Source organism: Entelurus aequoreus, linkage group LG01 (assembly GCF_033978785.1).
Source record: "Entelurus aequoreus isolate RoL-2023_Sb linkage group LG01, RoL_Eaeq_v1.1, whole genome shotgun sequence".
Classification (NCBI taxonomy): domain Eukaryota; kingdom Metazoa; phylum Chordata; class Actinopteri; order Syngnathiformes; family Syngnathidae; genus Entelurus; species Entelurus aequoreus.
Window position 1 is genome coordinate 30,757,324 of NC_084731.1, and position 17,903 is coordinate 30,775,226.

The following is a 17,903-nucleotide window of genomic DNA, read 5'->3' on the forward strand; positions in this document are numbered from 1 at the left end:
TGAATACGGAGGTGGGCGGAGCTAACTCCAAAATACACATTGATAGTTTTGTCCACCAAAATACAAGCATAAGCTTATTCATGACAAATGAACGCTTTGTTTTAAAGATGTGATATTTGGATTTACACTGTATGAAAAAAAATTTTGAAAAGGAATTTTACATTTGCAACTTCCTTATACTATTGGCTAAGTTTTATATTCATAAATGTAAGTTTCTCAATACCCGACCTGTTTTTTGTGCCTTTAAAAAAGATTTAGAACTCTACATTAAAACACTCTCTACCTCTAACAACCAAAAAGCTGTGAAAACAATGATGCTGTGTTCCAAATTTAAGTTATTTACTGAAATTGAGTGAGCCTATGGCTTTGCACTTTATTTTATTTATATATATATATATATATATATATATATATATATTTATTGCATTGTATTTTAGTTACTTTGAATTTACAACCCCCAGGCGCTGTTTTGTACTGTTTTTGTACTTATTTTGATTATTGTTTCTCGACTGATTGTAAATGTTGAAATTTATAAATAAAGGTTTTTTAAAAAAAAGCATAAGCTAGTCCAGTGGACATCAAGATAGTTGTTTTTCCACACTCATTCGAAACTGGGATATTTAAAAACATGATGTTTGTACCATTTTCCTTATATTAAAAAAACAAAACATTAAGATCATCATCATTGTGATAATTATTTATTCAACATGTGATTTGTTACAAGCGCAAATGACAGCAAAAAAAAAAAGCAAAAATCTGATAAATATTTGCATGTTGTTGAGCAGAATAAAATGGAAGCAAAATGGAAAAAGCTTTTCCTTCCGCTTCAGTCTGAAGGATTCTGGATGACGATCATGAAGTAGTCCTTGTCTGCAGCACAACAACAACAATTCTCAATACTTTGGTTTTGAAACGACCGTACACAGATATAGATGGTCACCTGGTGCAATCATGATCTCGTTTTTCTTGGAGCGCAGGCGCAGGAAGGTGAGGTCGTTGAGGGGGTCAATGTCACGGATGGTACTTCTGGCCTTCATCACCAGCTGGTGGATGAGACCAGCGTAGTGCACCGTGCTTGTGTTGTCCAGCGTTGACCTGATAGGGATTCCTGAACATAACACACCGAAGGAACATGTCACATATTGACTTCTTTATTGATCTTTTTCATGATCTGGTCACATTTTGATCTCTCATGTTCTAAACACATATTGACTTCTTTGTTGTTCTTTTTCATGTTCTACTCACCATCAGAATTGACGATAATGAGTCCCTGAACTCCTTTTTGGCCTAGAATTCTCTTCAGAGTCTCCTCTACTTCAGCCTGTCCAACAACAACAACAACACAATAGCATCCTTCAGCACCATTTCATTGAGATTGGCATCCTTTCTATACAAATACTAGTATTTTCCTCTTCAGTTAGCTAATACAGACGATGCTTATTCTACCAAAGCAAGACAAGGCATGTTTATTCATATTTGTATACCATTTTTACACAGGGCAATTCTAAGTGCTTTACAGAAAATTACAAGAAGGCAAAAACAAAAAAATAAAAATCATAAAAATAATCCAGCCATCCATCTTCTTCTACTTATCCGAGGTCGGGTCGTGGGGGCAGCAGCCTAAGCGGAGAAGCCCAGACTTCCGTCTCCCCAGCTACTTTGTCTAGCTCCTCCAGGGGGATACCAGGGCGTTGCCAGGCCAGCTGGGCCATAGCTGTGGCCTCCTGCCTGCTGGTCGTGCCCTAAACTCCTCCCCAGGGAAGCCTCTGAGGGGCATTCTGATTAGATGCCCGAACCACCTCATCTGGCTCCTCTCGATGTGGAGGACCAGCGGCATGATTCTGAACCTCCAGAATGACAGAGCTTCTCACCCTATCTGTAAGGGAGAGCCCCATCATCCGACGGAGGAAACTCATTTTGGCCCTTGAACCTGTGATCTTGTCCTTTCTGTCACAACCCAAAGTTCATGACCAGAGGTGAGGATGAGAACGTAGATCGACCGATAAATTAACAGCTTGCCTTCCGGCTTAGCTCCTTCATCACGACGGATCAATACAGGGTCCGCATCACTGCAGATGACACACCAATCCGCCTGTCGATCTCACAATCCACTCTTCTCTAACTCGTGAACAAGACTCTGAGGTACTTGAACTCCTCCACTTTGGGCAAGATCTTCTTCCCAACCCGAAGATGGTACTCCTCCCTTCTATGGACGTGAACCATGGACTCAGATTTGAAGGTGCTGATTCTCATTCCAGTCACTTCGCACTCACCTGCGAACCGATCTAGTGAGAGCTGAAGATCCCGGCCAGATGAAGCCAGCAGGACCACATCATCTGCAAAAAGCAGAGAGCCACCAAACCCTTCAATGGCCTGATTGCGCATAGAAATTATGTCCATAATGTTATAAACAGAGTCATGACAAAGGGCAGCCCTGGCAGAGTCCAACGCTCACTGGAAACGGGTCCAACTTACTGCCGGCATTGCAGACCAATCTCTGACACCAAACCATACAGGGACTGGACCCGACACAATCAGGCAGTCCGTTACTTAATCCTCTCTGAGCACTCCTCACAGGACTTCCCTAGGGACAAAGTTGAATGCCTTCTCCAAGCCCACAAAGCACGTGTAGACTGGTTGGACAAACTCCCATGCACCCTCGTGGACCCTGCCGAAAGTATAAAGCTAGTCCACAGTTCCACGACCAGGACGAAAACCACACTGCTCCTCCTGAATCCGAGGTTCGACTATCCGGCGTAGCCTTCTCCCCAGTACACCTGAAATTACTTTACCGGGAAGGCTAAAGAGTGTCATCCCACGATAGTTGGAGAACAGTCTCCAGTTCCCCTTCTTAAAGAGAGGAACCACCACCCTGGTCTGCCAATCCAGAGGCACCGCACCCAATGTCCACGCAATGCTGCGGAGTCCTTTTCAACCAGGACAGCCACACAGCATCCAGAGCCCTGAGAAACTCTGAACGTATCTCATCCACCCTCAGGGCTACAGAGAAGCTTTGAAACTACCTCTGCAACCTCAGCGCCAGAAATGAGAGAGCCCACCACTGATTCCCCAGGCACTGATTCCTCATAGGAAGACATGCAGATGGTATTGAGGAGGTTTTCAAAGTATTCCCTCCACCCTCCTTCCATTTTTGCCTCTGCGACCGCCAAAGCCGCACGCTGCTTGGCCTGTCGGTACCTGTCCGCTGCTGCCTCCAGATAGGACTTCTTCAACTTGATGGCATCCCTCATTGCCGGTTCTAAGATTACCTCCTTGACAGGCACCAACCAACTTGTAGCCACAGCTCCGATCGGCTGCCTCGTCAATAAAGGCACGGAACAGGGTCCACTCGCACTCAATGTCGAGTGGCTTCTCTGTGACATGTTCACAATTCTTCCGGAGTTGGGAATTAAAACTCTGAAATAATCCTACTTCAAGTTAAAATCAGAAAACAATGATAATTCAAATTAAAATCAAAGAGTGTAGATACAATAATTTCAGTTGTTATATGCACAACTGAATAAAACTGTTTTCAGCCTGGATTTGAACATTGCCAACGTTGAGAGGCCAGTCTCACATCCTCTATAAAACTATTCCAGACTTTAGGAGCAAAAAACTGAAGCGCAGCCTCACCATGTTTGGTCCTGACCAGCAGGAAACCACTACCTGAGGTTCTCAGGTGGTTCATATAGTTTTAACATGTCAGAAATGTACTTGTACATAAGTCCGGCTGTTTTAAAGTCTATTCTCTGAGCTACAGGAAGCCAGTTTAGTGACCTAAGCACTGGACTAATGTGATCATATTTCCTGCTTCTGGTCAGGACTCAAGCAGTAGCATTCTGGATGTACTGCAACTACTTTACATCTCATTTAGAGAGCCCAGTGAGAAGGCCATTACAATAGTCTAACCTGCTCGAGACAAAGGCATGGCTTAGTCTTTTCTAAATCTAATTTAGACATTATTCCTATGATTTTTGCAATTTTTTATGTGGTAAAAAGCTGCTGATGTTATTGACTTAATGTGGCTATTTAAGTTAAAGTCTGAGTCCATTATTACCGCTAGATTTCTAACCTGAGAACTCGGTTTTAAGGGAAAGTGTTTTGAGGTGACTAATAACGTTTTTATTTTATTCTGTGGCCCAAAGACAATGAGTATAGCAAAATAAAATTGTTTTGCATCCACACACTGATCTGTTCGATGCAGCGACAAAGTGAATCAACAGGCCGACATTCACCTGCCATCATTTGAGTCTCATCTGCATAGTTGTGATCATCAGCCGTTGTCAGTCCACTGCTGGACGAAAGCCTCAGCATGTTTCTGCCATAGTGAACGATCTCTAGCTGCTCCCTGCCACTGCACTGTTCCCCAATATTTGTCTATTTCATCTCGCCATCTCACTCTTTGTCTTCCTCTATTTCTGCTCCCATCCATGGGTCTCCATGATGTCATTAGGGAAGTCCATCTATTATCTGTTCTCCTACTGATATGTCCAGCCCACTTCCACTTACTTAATTTGATAGTTCTCATAGTGTCTTGGACTTGCGTTTGTTTTCTCACCCATTCATTTGTTTTTCTGTCTTTATATGTGATTCCGAGCATATTTCTTTCCATGTTGTGTTGTGCTGCTGCTATTTTCTTTTCCATTTTATTTGACAATGCCCAGGTTTCAGCTCCATATGTCATGGTTTGTAACACGCATTGATTAAAGACCTTTCTTTTTAGGCTTAACAGTATTTCTCCTCTCATGATGTTGCTCAGTTTTCCATATTGGCACCAGCCCAATCTGATTCTCCTCCCTATCCCCAGTTCTTGACTCTTTTCTTTCAGGCTAAATCTCTGCCCCAGATAGATATATTCATTAACTTCATCAATTTCATTTCCATTAACAGTCACAGGTCCATGAAGTACCATGGAATTTGCCATAACTTTTGTTTTCTTCATATTCATTTTCAATCCACAGCATTTACAAGGTCTTTAAGCATATCTTCCACTTCACTGATTTGCTCTCCCAAGACAACAATGTCATCTGCAAACCTCAGATGATTAAATTTGTCTCTGCTGATATCAACTCCTTTATCCTCCCACTCCAGAGAGCGAAATATGCCTTCCAAACAAGCTGTAAACAGTATAGGCGAAATTGTATCGCCTTGTCGGACACCCTTCTTTATGTGGATTTTCTCGCTTGGTTTGTGCATCGTAACTGTGGTAGTGCAGTTTGTGTAGATGTCCTTGAGTAAGTTAATGTACTTATGATGAATTCCTTGATCTTGCAGAGCTTTTAGAACCGACTGTGTCTCCACCGATTCAAATGCCTTTTCATAGTCTATGAAGGCCATACAAAGTGGTTTGTTGTATTCTTGGCATTTCTCTTTGATCTGATTCAATGTATGAATATGGTCCATAGTAGAAAAAACACTCCTAAACCCTGCTTGTTCTCTGGGTTGGTGGCTATTAAGCGTATTTTCCATTCGATTTGTCAGGATTCTTGTAAACAACTTGTATATGTTTGAAAGAAGGCTAATAGGTCTGTAGTTCTTGAGGTCCCTCTTGTCCCCTTTCTTGAAAAGGATGATCATGTTAGCTTCTTTCCACTTCTCTGGCACTTTCCCCTGATGTAAGCAAGCTGTGTATAGCTTCGCCAGCTCCTTAGCAATGACATCCTCCCCCTCTTTTGGGGGAGGATAGTTGTGATAGGACTCATTAAAGATGGCTATTAACTGGCCCAGGGGCAACATGTATTATGCTGAGCAATAGAGGTCCCAGAAGTCATAGCCATTAGGGATGTCCAATAATATCGGACTGCCGATATTATCGGCCGATAAATGCTTTAAAATGTAATATCGGAAATTATCGGTATCAAAATTATCGGTATCGATTTCAAAAAGTAAAATGTATGACTTTTTAAAACGCCGCTGTGTACACGGACGTAGGGAGAAGTACAGAGCGCCAATAAACCTTAAAGGCACTGCCTTTGCGTGCCAGCCCAGTCACATAATAACTACAGCTTTTCACACACACAAGTGAATGCAACGCATACTTGGTCAACAGCCATACAGGTCACACTGAGGGTGACCGTATAAACAACTTTAACACTGTTACAAATATGCACCACACTGTGAACCCACACCAAACAAGAATGACATACACATTTTGGGAGAACATCCGCACCGTAGCACTAACTCTTCCGGGACGCTACAATATACACCCCCCTCAACCCTGCCCACCTCAACCTCCTCATGCTCTCTCAGGGAGAGCATGTCCCAAATTCCAAGCTGCTGTTTTGAGGCATGCTAAAAAAAATAATGCACTTTGTGAGTTCAATAATAAATATGGCAGTGCCATGTTGGCATTTTTTTCCCATAACTTGAGTTGATTTATTTTGGAAAACCTTGTTACATTGTTTACTGCATCCAGTGTGGCATCACAACAAAATTAGGCATAATAATGTGTTAATTCCACGACTGTATATATCGGTATCGGTTGATATCGGAATCGGTAATTAAGAGTTGGACAATATCGGATATCGGCAAAAAAGCCATTATCGGACATCACCAAATGATTCCCGAGCGCGGCGCACGCTGCTGCTCACTGCTCCCCTCACCTCCCAGGGGGTGAACATGCAAATGCAAAGGACAAATTTCACCACACCTAGTGTGTGTGTGACTATCATTGGAAATTTAACTTAACTTTGACTTTATTTAACTTTAATTTGGTCAGAGACACAGTTACCAATTTCAACAAAATCAGTGGTTAGGAACAATTCAACTGTAAAAGTCTGTATACCAATGAGATATACAAAGATATATAAAACATGTTGTCATTTTCTAGTACAATGCACCATACATTCACTTTCTTCACAGCTTGTACTCATTTGGGTCACGAGTTAGCTGGAACCTATCCCACTCTATCACATGACTCTTATAGACAAATAACTATTTACCTTTACACCAACCAACTATTTAGAGTCTCAACGCCATTAGAACAGCTAGTTAGGCGTAATGTGTTATAATGCAGTGTAGAAGAATGCTATGCTAACATGACAACGCCCGAATGCTAACAACAAAAGACACAGCACCGAATTAAAAACACCGTCTTATACTAAAATACAAAACATATACTACATGCATATACGAATACAAAAATACCATACAGTGACTACATACCATTTTTTATCTGGGTAGGAAGATTGACGCGTAAAATAAGACAACGAGCCAAACGGGAAGCTACTTCCGGTTTGGACTTCTTCTACTGTATGTTGTGGTTGCCAAGCAACGTCTCCCCTTAGCGTCCAGTACATAGAACTGTTCCAAGCCGTTTACAACAAAAACAAAATATCACCCGTCCCAGGTATTGGTGACGTCACTAACTTACGCTTTCTTATGTCATCTTTTGCATTATGTGAGGTAATTATGACTTCGTTAAGAAAAAAAGCATAGACATGACACACATTTCATTTTAAATGCCAACGTTCTGGATTTAAGAAACACTCAAATAAATCAATAATATAAACTGTGGCAGTCAGTTTAATTTTTAGTTCAAGCAGAGTGAAAATTAAGAAATCACTCAATTTTGAGGACACAGTTATGGAATCACCCTGTACATTTTTAATCTCCAAAGATAACAAATCTGTTCATTGTTATGGAGTTAAGGAGTGTTCACACTTTGGAGAGCTGTTGCACTAGGTGGATTGACATAAATCATGGCACCAACATGAGAGATGTCTATTCAAACAAAGGAAAGGATTATCAAACTTCAAAAGATGTTGATTGCTCAGTCAGCTATGTCTAAAATCTGAACCAAGTACAAACAAGATGGGAAAGTTGTAACAGGCAAGCATACTGGTATAGACCAAGGAAGACATCAAATCGTTACCATGAAACCTGACTTAAACAAGTTGTAAAACTTATTCGGGTGTTACCATTTAGTGGTCAATTGTATGGAATATGTACTGTACTGTGCAATTTACTAATAAAAGTTTCAATCAATCAATCAATCAATCAAGACAGAAAACTCCAGGCAATGCCTTGAAAACAGAAAATGCAGTGCAAAAGAAATTAATAACAAATGGGCGAATCGCCGTCTGTGACCAAACTGTAAAGCAACGCTTAAAGGATGTGGGATTTGAACACAGAAAAGATTAATGAAAGCCGTTGACAACTAAACAGAAAAAAAATATTTCAACAGGCTAAAGAAAGGCAATCATGGACTATGGATGACCGGATGTAAGTCATATTCAGTAATCCATCGCGAATCTGATGATGCTAGAACTTTTGTTTGGTGTCATTCCAATGAGATTTATGGAGATGTCTGCCTGAAGAAAAAATTAAAATTTCCACAGTCGATGATATGGGGCTGCATGTCAGGTAATGGCACTGGGGAGGTGGCTCTTAACATCTTCAATAAATGCACAAGTTTACTTTTAGGACCCTTTTCTTATTCCATCAATCCAAAGGATGTTTGGGGATGATATCATTTTCAAAATAATGCATCTTGCCATAAAGCAAAAACTGTAAAAACTTTCTTTGAAGAAAGATACATAAGGCTAATGCCATGGCCTGCAAATAGTCCGGATCTCAAAACAGTTGAAAATCTGTGTAGGAAATTGAAGAAAATGATCCAAGGACAAGACTGCAACCTGCAAAGCTAATCTAACAGCAATCAAAGCAGTTGGAGCAAGATTTATGGATTTATGTTTGCCACCTGTTAAGTCCATGCCTCAGACCGCAAGCTGTTATAAAAGCCAAAGGTTGCACCACCTTTGGCTTTTAGCACTAGTGACGTGTAGTTGTTTTTCATGATTTCATGTTGGCCCTGCGATGAGGTGGCGACTTGTCCAGGGTGTACCCTGCCTACCGCCCGAAAGCAGCTGAGATAGGCTCCACCGCCCCCCACGACCCCAAAAGGGACAAGCGGTAGAAAATGGATGGATTTTCTTTTCACACTGCTTGACCTAAAAATGAAACTTTTACACCAGAATGTATTTTGAATTGTTTTAGTATTTTTTAAAGCCATAAAGTTGCCATTTGAAATTAATATATTATTGAGTCATGTATGTTATTTTTTATCTACAAAATTAAAAAAACACCCTCCAAGACTGTGGAGTCCGTAATATTTTCCATGGGTTGTACATACTGAACAGTACTATATTATTTCGTAATCCAAATAATATCAGTACTACAAAAGGTAGAAAAATTAATTGATGAATAGTATGAACTGTAAAGTGTATCAGAAACACAAAACAAAAGATTGTGTTGGATGTGAAAACATCAGCTGGTTCACAGTTGATGCTATAGAAAAAACAAGACATATTTTGACATTTTAATTATATTATGAAAAAAAAGGTGATGGCGTTCAACCTCATGCGTGCGTAAGAGAGCGCCATCGAGTCAACTTGATGGTGGTGTTTAACACTTAAGTGCACATAATTGTCTACCTCTGAAAACATGTATTTTTTCTCTTGAATGAGCCAATTTGCAGACAGGAAGTGACGGAGGCTCTCAGACCCGACAGGACAGCCACGTCATCACGTCCACCTCCACTTGTCCTTCGGGCACAAAAAGCTAGACAAGAAGTTAAAGTCCAGCGTCATTGTATGTGGGTGTGGGGACTTTCAGAATGCTCTGAGCATTCTCTTCCACAAGTGGGCGCCACTTGACTTCTCCAGTCAGCAATAGGTCTTCTCCGTCCAGAGAGTCGATGTACTGCATCTACAACCATCACACATTTTACATTATGACACAATTTACACTCAATTCCACAAAAGTACACACACACACACACACACACACACACACACACACACACACACACACACACACACACACACACACACACACACACACACACACACACACACACACACACACACACACACACACACACACACACACACACACACACACACACACACACACACACACACACACACACCTGTTTGCGCACGTATTCCACCATGAGCTCCAGCTGGGTGGGGTCTTCACACTGACAGCTGAATAAGTTCCTCCACAGAGCGGCAGCCAGCACGCTGTCATCGGACAGGATGCCCTACACAATCACACCATTAAAGTGATAGGCTTGCGCAGACTTCATCATGTCAAAGTTATCTTGTAGTGTTTGGTTTCACCAAATTTCATTATGATCTCTGCAACACACACACACACACACACACACACACACACACACACACCAACCTCATCGTATCCAAACAAGGCAGCGTAGAACGTTTCCGTCATGGTTTTAAGTGCTTCCTTTCGATGGATGGCGTCAATCTGCATCAGTAACAAATTACATTACATTGCATTAATGGAATGTTTCACATATCCTAAAAATAAATCCATTAAATAATTTACTTCAGTAAATGCTGTTCCAAGTATTGTACTACACATAAGCCCTTATCTCCACCAGAAGCACATTTCCATATAATAAATTAGTTAGATTTCTCAAATAATTTAGTTTCTTCTATTTTTACATCTACACGTAAAGTCTATGTTTCCATGCTCTCTCTCTAATGCGACTGTTGGCCATACGCTGTGTGCCTCTCGTACACGAGGGAGCGATTGTAGTCATTATAGCTTGTTTTGCTATGTGGAATGTAAATAAAGAGAAGATAATGCTTCATGGAGGAGCATTTCAAATTCTGGATCTAACTGATAACTACAACTTTCCACTGCTATTGGTGTGGTTTGGAATGTTTTAATGTGTTTAAATGACACTTGTGATTGTTATGATTGTCAGAGACATACAAAAAGATTGTTTTTTTTGGTGACTGTAACTATTTACTGTTAATACAAACTTGCAGTGAATTATTTTTAATGAGTGATTTACATTTCAATGATGTTGTCTCAATTGTTGTATATGATGTTTAATTCTTACATCACTATATAAAGTATGAACAACGATGTGGATGATCTAAATGAATGAGGTTGATGCGGTCTTCAAGTCATGTGATCTACACCTATTTATTATTGTTGTCCACAGACTAACAAAACATATGCTTATTATTTTTTACTACGTATTAATTTCAATGTGTATACAAAAAAGCTTTAGTGATGAAATACAGCAGTTTAGGTTTTTCTCCACCTGTCTCTCCTCCGGCCAGGATGTGCTGTCACCATGTCACACATTTCTTTGAAAACGTTCTGACACTTATTAAGCGGTTAAGTTTTATATCATATATTTAAAAATAGTGACTCATTTCAGTTTCCATCTGAATTTTGGCTGGTGTAGTAACGCTTCCCTCCCCAACACAGTGTTCTACGGTTGTGAATAATGTTGTAAAAAGCAACGTGTTGGTCCTCCATGGAGATTGGCCAGAGAAAACTTGTTCCCAATCGTATAAGCGAAGTGTGCTAATTTGATTTTTCAAAAGCCAAACACAATCAGGTCAAGGGGTTTCATTGTGTTTGAGAAACCTTATTTTGAGCTGTAAATAGTTTGAGAAATAAGACTAATTTAGTGCAAGGAAACGTACTGACTGAGTGAGGTGTTTGCAACAGCAAACCTCTGCAAGAATGTAAGGGTGTTTAATAATAATCAAACAATTCCAAACAAGATTTAGTAGAAAGCAACAAAAGAGTAAAGATTACAAAGGATGCCCATCTAGTGTAAACCTGCTAGTAGTAATGTAGAAATACAGTTTAATGTCAATAGGAGACTTACAATGAATACATCCAACCACTAGGAGGCATAAAATTATTTACTCTACTGTACAGTTATGTACAGTGTGAGCGAGATGTTTACTGTTCTTGGATACTTCTGGCCATTACTGATGCCTTTCCATTTGTGTTTGATGACAGAAAGGTCGATTTAGACACTTTAACATTTTATCATCAACTGTTTAAAGTTTAACGTTCATGCCTCCCTGAGACAATGAAGAGTAAATGTGGAGTTGCTGGCTGAGAGTGTAGAAAAAATACATGATACATGCTCTACATATAGTGTTCTGCACCGTGTGTGAACCGACTGCACAGCGCACCTTGTTTTTACAAGCTGACAAAGAAGCTGTGTTCTCTTTGCTGACTCAGCACTTCTCCCGCCTGCAAGCTCTCAGCTTCACGCGCACGCCGCCAACAAAACCACATGGACTTCTCCTACTGTGTACCGCTTACATATTGTGTTCGCACCCGAGGCACGGTCATTAGGAAGTGTGTGACGCGACAAACGGTTAGTAGGCTCACACTCACCCCCATGATCTTACTGCGCTGTTCCACATCCTCCCACATGGAATGCACAATGTAGCGGCACATGTACTTCCCTGCTCGGCCTTCCTGACGCATTCGCACCAGACACATCCTGTCCACCAATCGGCCGGTCAATCAATTAATCAAACAAGCAATATTGTGCCTGTGTGTATGCCTCACCACACGTGCAGCTGCGCGATCAGAAACCACGAGTTGAGCGTGTCAGGCAGCGTGCACCCTGGGGCAAATATAGTAAATGTTAGCGAGGCTCGCTGGTTAACCTTGGCTTGTTTTTGTCAAGAAAAATGCAGCGGCGTACGCTGAAAGAAGTCGTCGTAGTTGATCCTTTCCACGCAGCACGTGTACATTCGCAGTGCGGCAATCTTGATTTTCTGTGGGGATGACATATTGAGACATTTACTGATTGTCTGCCATGATGACAACATGTAGTTATAAACACATGCAGGCGCCTAGTGGACAGTAACACCAAACGCTTCCATCTTAGTGTCCGCCCACATCTACTACAACTCACCCATTTGTTGTACTTGAGGGGTCCCGTGAAGCCCATGGCCTCAATCAGTTTAGTGAAGGCTCCAACTTCCTCCTCGATGTGCTGCGGCGTCTCCTTCACGCTGCACACCTAACATACCAGCAGACTTAGACCAAATAAGACAATCCTAAAAATGCCTTAAACCCTATAATATGCCTCTCAAAGCTATTAAAACATATTTTGACTTCAATTTTGCACATTATTATACTGAGAAAACGTGTAGTTACACAACATTAAGTCTTGTCAAAACATCCTGCTGGAAAATGTTGAGTAAGTTGACTTGCGAAACAGCACCCTTTGCTGGATACACAGCCGCAGCACTCTTTCTTCCCCCTGGCAGAGAGCGCCATCAAACCACTATTTTTTTTGGTTACCATTAAAAATGATGGTAACACTTTAGTATGGGGAACATATTCTAAGTAACAAAGACTTAATTTAGAGTTATTTGGGCACTAGAGAGGTTCCGCAGCCTCCGAAGCAGAACCTCCAGGTTCTGTAACAGCTTCTTCCTTTAGGCCGTAAAACTCTTGAACGCATCATAATAATCCCCTCAATTCCCCCCAAAAATGGATTAATTCGCTGGAATATAAGGACAATATAACATACATCCATAAACGTGGATGCATATGCAAAAGTGCAATATATTTATCTGTAATCTATTTATTTATATCTGCACCTTATTGCTTTTTTATCCTGCACTACCATGAGCTAATGCAACGAAATGTCGTTCTTATCTGTACTGTAAAGTTCAAATTTGAATGACAATAAAAAGGAAGTCTAAGTCTAAGTCACTAGGGGAACATATAGGGGTTAGGGTTACTAATAAGCAATCATTCTGAGGTTATTGAGGGAAGACTCTTAGTTAATGGCTTACTGGTTGTATAATAAGGCCATGCGGAATAAGGCATTAACAAGTACTTAATAATGACTAATAAAGAGCCAATATGTTAGCCATTTGCATGTTAATGAGCAACTAATTAATAGGGAATATGTTCCCCATACTAAAGTGTTACCAAAATGATTTACTATTATACGCAGAGAAAATAAAATCATTGAATATCGTAATTTCCCCTCGGGGATTAATAAAGTACTTCTGATTCTGAAATGCATAGTAGCGAGTGCCAACCCGGGAGTAGACTGAGATCAACTGTACATGTATTTTCTAAAAGGAAATTAATTCATGACAAGCTCAATTAGCGAAGCCATTGTAATTTGGAGGACTCGCAACATTTAAATTTTTTTTCCAAATCGCTAACCGTATGAGGATCTTTTCCCCTCTGCAATTGTGTAACCAGTAAGCCCCGCAACAGCATGCGCAATAAGAAACAGAATCGTCTAATGTTGTTGTGAACACATCAACAACCACAACAAATAAACCCTCTCAGGGGCTGAGAATGATGCAGAGGGAACCCTCCTGCACCGTGATTGGAAGCAACAGACGACAAAAACAAACACACGAACATTGCAATGTATCGATGGCGGCAAAGTTTTAAAGTTTATTTTCATTTATAGTTCCATTAACTGATTTATTGAGGCATACGACCTTCTACTGCCACGTGGTATGACCGTAACTGTAACTGATGTAGGGACAGCCCTGTCACCTGCTGTTCGAAAACCACACAAAAAACATGACGATGTCAGCGTGTCACCTGTGTGCTCAGGTGCAGCGTGCGACATGTCATCAAGTGCACTGCTGAAGGCCTGCTGATGGAGATCTGGAAGTTCTGGAAACCCTGTGAACACACACATATACAAACATTTAAACACTGATGACCCGAATGCAGCTGAGATAGGCTCCAGCACCCCCCGCACCCAGAAAGGGACAAGCGGTAGAAAATGGATGGATGGATGGACAGGAGTCAACATATACCATGGAAACTTAAAATGAGTCAAGACAAAATAAGCTTTTACCTTTACGCAACATGTCTAAATTTCCCTTGTGGATCAATAAAGTTTGTCTAATCTAATGTTTGTTTTCCTTTAAAATACACATTATAATATATGGAAAATTAACTCCACATGACACCATGACAGAATCTCCTCTCTGGTCAACAAAAGCACCATGAAGATTCTAGCGGGAACTCTCATTCGACCCTTTTTCGATTACGCATGCAACTCCTGGTACCACAGCACCTCCAAAACCCTCAAATCTAGACTCCAAATATCCCAGGACAAGCTAGTCAGGTTACTTCTAGACCTCCACCCCAGATCACACCTCACTCCTACCCACTTCTCCAAAGTGGGCTGGCTCAGGGTGGAGGACAGAGTAAAACAACTTGCACTGAGCCTAGTCTATAAAATTCGCTACACCTCCCTGATACCGAAGTACATGTCAAACTACTTCCATAACGTGAATGACCGCCATAACCACAACACCAGGGGGACCGCCACAAACCACCTTAAACCCAGATTCCGATCTAACAAAAGTCTTAACTCATTCTCCTTCTATGCCACATCAATCAATCACTCCATTAACGTGGACCCCGACTTAAACAAGTTGAAAAACGTATTCGGGTGTTACCATTTAGTGGTCAATTGTACGGAATATGTACAAACCAATGACTACTTTGAACATGTTTCATAAAAACACGTATAATCACAAATATCAACATATTGACAGTATCCATATTGGAGAACATTGTTAGATTTCCTGCCGTAATGTGTCCGATATTTTATTTTTTACCATTTTAGGTGTCTTTAGTTTAAGACGATCAACAGGATCAACTTTTCTTCAAATGTTAAAAAAATGTTAATGACGAGATGTACTCGTTTAAGTACTTCAAATTAATCATTTACATGATAGGTCAGAACGTCAAGTATGACATCTGCTGTATCATTCTCCTATCAACATTAATAACATGGCCTAATTACATTTCGAGTTACGTGATAGCCAGTCAAGCTAAGCTAACGTTGCTAACCTTCCCGCAGGCGGTTCTGGTCGCGTTCACATTTAGGACGGTTCTGACGGCGGACTGCAACGGCCTTCGGTACATGACCCACATGGCCCACAGCTCCCGAACCGCCCTATGCGAGCCGAACCGTCACGTAGGACAACCAGCCGGGTCGCCAGATAACCACTGCTAGCTTCTCCGCTCCAATGTCAACGGATTGGGTCCGACCGCGAGTGTCTCCCGGCCAGGCACAAGGCTGGTCTCATAAAGGTTCCCGCCCCCCAACTCTTTCTTTCTTTCCTTTTTTTAGTTTTCCTTTTTTTCCTTTTGTTTAGCGTTATTAGTTTGTACCGTGAACACTATCTTGAGTTTCCCTTGAACAATTTCCATATTAGCGTTTACATTTTGCCAACCAAACACCCCCACCCGGCTAACGTTACCACTAACACCTATTGACGCAGGCCAGAGCACTAAGCTGCTGAACAAACTGATGATCTAATATGCAGCTGCATGGGCACACACATGCACACACACACACCCATACACAACAAAAACAGCAAAAGAATAAAACGTGTAAAGTACACTGCAAAAAGTGAAATCTAAGTAAGATGAAAAATCTCAAATAAGGGTGATATTTGCTTATTTTCTGTCTGATAAGATAATTCTTCCCACTAAGCAGATTTTATGTTAGAGTCTTTTACTTGTTTTAAGTTTTTTGGTCCTAAATGATCTCAGTAAGATATTACAGCTGGTTGCTGAGATTTTATGACCTAAATTGAGTAAAACATGCTTGAAACTACAAACCCTGTTTCCATATGAGTTGGGAAATTGTGTTAGATGTAAATATTAACGGAACACAATGATTTGCAAATCCTTTTCAACCCATATTCAATTGAATGCACTACAAAGACAAGATATTTGATGTTGAAACTCTTTTTTTTAATTTTTTTTTTTGCAAATAATAATTAACTTAGAATTTAATGGCTGCAACACATGCCAAACTAGTTGGGAAAGGGCATGTTCACCACTGTGTTACATGGCCTTTCCTTTTAACAAAACTCAGTAAACGTTTGGGAACTGAGGAGACACATTTTTTAAGCTTCTCAGGTGGAATTCTTTCCCATTCTTGCTTGATGTACAGCTTAAGTTGTTCATCAGTCCGGGGGTCTCCGTTGTGGTATTTTAGGCTTCATAATGCGCCACACATTTTCAATGGGAGACAGGTCTGGACTACAGGCAGGCCAGTCTAGTACCCGCACTCTTTTACTATGAAGCCACGTTGATGTAACACGTGGCTTGGCATTGTCTTGCTGAAATAAGCAGGGGCGTCCATGGTAACTTTGCTTGGATGGCAACATATGTTGCTCCAAAACCTGTATGTACCTTTCAGCATTAATGGCGCCTTCACAGATGTGTAAATTACCCATGTCTTGGGAACTAATACACCCCCATACCATCACAGATGCTGGCTTTTCAACTTTGCGCCTATAACAATCCGGATGGTTCTTTTCCTCTTTGGTCCGGAGGACACGACGTCCACAGTTTCCAAAAACAATTTGAAATGTGGACTCGTCAGACCACAGAACACTTTTCCACTTTGTATCAGTCCATCTTAGATGAGCTCAGGCCCAGCGAAGCCGACGGCGTTTCTGGGTGTTGTTGATAAACGGTTTTCGCCTTGCATAGGAGAGTTTTAACTTGCACTTACAGATGTAGTGACCAACTGTAGTTACTGACAGTGGGTTTCTGAAGTGTTCCTGAGCTCATGTGGTGATATCCTTTACACACTAATGTCGCTTGTTGATGCAGTACAGCCTGAGGGATCGAAGGTCACGGGCTTAGCTGCTTACGTGCAGTGATTTCTCCAGATTCTCTGAACCCTTTGATGATATTACGGACGTAGATGGGGAAATCTCTAATTTCCTTGCAATATCTGGTTGAGAAAGGTTTTTCTTAAACTGTTCAACAATTTGCTCACGCATTTGTTGACAAAGTGGTGACCTTCGCCCCATCTTTGTTTGTGAATGACTGAGCATTTCATGGAATCTACTTTTATACCCAATCATGGCACCCACCTGTTCCCAATTTGCCTGTTCACCTGTGGGATGTTCCAAATAAGTATTTGATGAGCATTCCTCAACTTTATCAGTATTTATTGCCACCTTTCCCAACTTCTTTGTCACATGTTGCTGGCATCAAATTCTAAATTTAATGATTATTTGAAAAAAAAAAAAAAAGTTTATTAGTTTGAACATCAAATATGTTGTCTTTGTAGCATATTC

The 17,903-nt window shown here is 40.9% G+C and overlaps 2 protein-coding genes across 2 annotated transcripts; both read right to left on the reverse strand.

The window, feature by feature from the left end:
- Positions 1–682: 682 nt before the first annotated feature.
- Positions 683–7,301, reverse strand: dynlrb1 (dynein, light chain, roadblock-type 1). The gene is made up of 4 exons (XM_062047403.1): positions 7,165–7,301; positions 1,246–1,321; positions 941–1,108; positions 683–870 (listed from the first exon to the last, which is right to left on the reverse strand). The coding sequence occupies exons 1-4, from the start codon at positions 7,165–7,167 to the stop codon at positions 827–829; spliced, it is 291 nt and encodes a 96-aa protein (XP_061903387.1). The 5' UTR covers positions 7,168–7,301; the 3' UTR covers positions 683–826.
- A 2,005-nt stretch (positions 7,302–9,306) lies between these two features.
- On the reverse strand, positions 9,307–16,043 carry LOC133650310 (ubiquinol-cytochrome-c reductase complex assembly factor 1). The gene is made up of 9 exons (XM_062047418.1): positions 15,649–16,043; positions 14,380–14,463; positions 12,713–12,820; positions 12,500–12,572; positions 12,361–12,418; positions 12,184–12,292; positions 10,192–10,269; positions 9,932–10,045; positions 9,307–9,708 (listed from the first exon to the last, which is right to left on the reverse strand). The coding sequence occupies exons 1-9, from the start codon at positions 15,730–15,732 to the stop codon at positions 9,574–9,576; spliced, it is 843 nt and encodes a 280-aa protein (XP_061903402.1). The 5' UTR covers positions 15,733–16,043; the 3' UTR covers positions 9,307–9,573.
- Positions 16,044–17,903: the final 1,860 nt, after the last annotated feature.

What these genes read in the sequence shown, in the direction of transcription:
- dynlrb1 (XM_062047403.1), bottom strand. An exon ending in CATTATCGTCAATTCTGATG is followed by an intron (nt 1,109 to 1,245) that starts GTGAGTAGAACA and finishes TGTTATGTTCAG; the next exon opens with GAATCCCTATCAGGTCAACG. An exon ending in CGAGATCATGATTGCACCAG is followed by an intron (nt 871 to 940) that starts GTGACCATCTAT and finishes GTTGTGCTGCAG; the next exon opens with ACAAGGACTACTTCATGATC.
- LOC133650310 (XM_062047418.1), bottom strand. Translation starts at nt 15,732, where the DNA reads ATGTGGGTCATGTACCGAAGGCCGTTGCAGTCCGCCGTCAGAACCGTC. An exon ending in CTACGACGACTTCTTTCAGC is followed by an intron (nt 12,419 to 12,499) that starts GTACGCCGCTGC and finishes TATTTGCCCCAG; the next exon opens with GGTGCACGCTGCCTGACACG. An exon ending in AGCGCAGTAAGATCATGGGG is followed by an intron (nt 10,270 to 12,183) that starts GTGAGTGTGAGC and finishes TTACTGATGCAG; the next exon opens with ATTGACGCCATCCATCGAAA.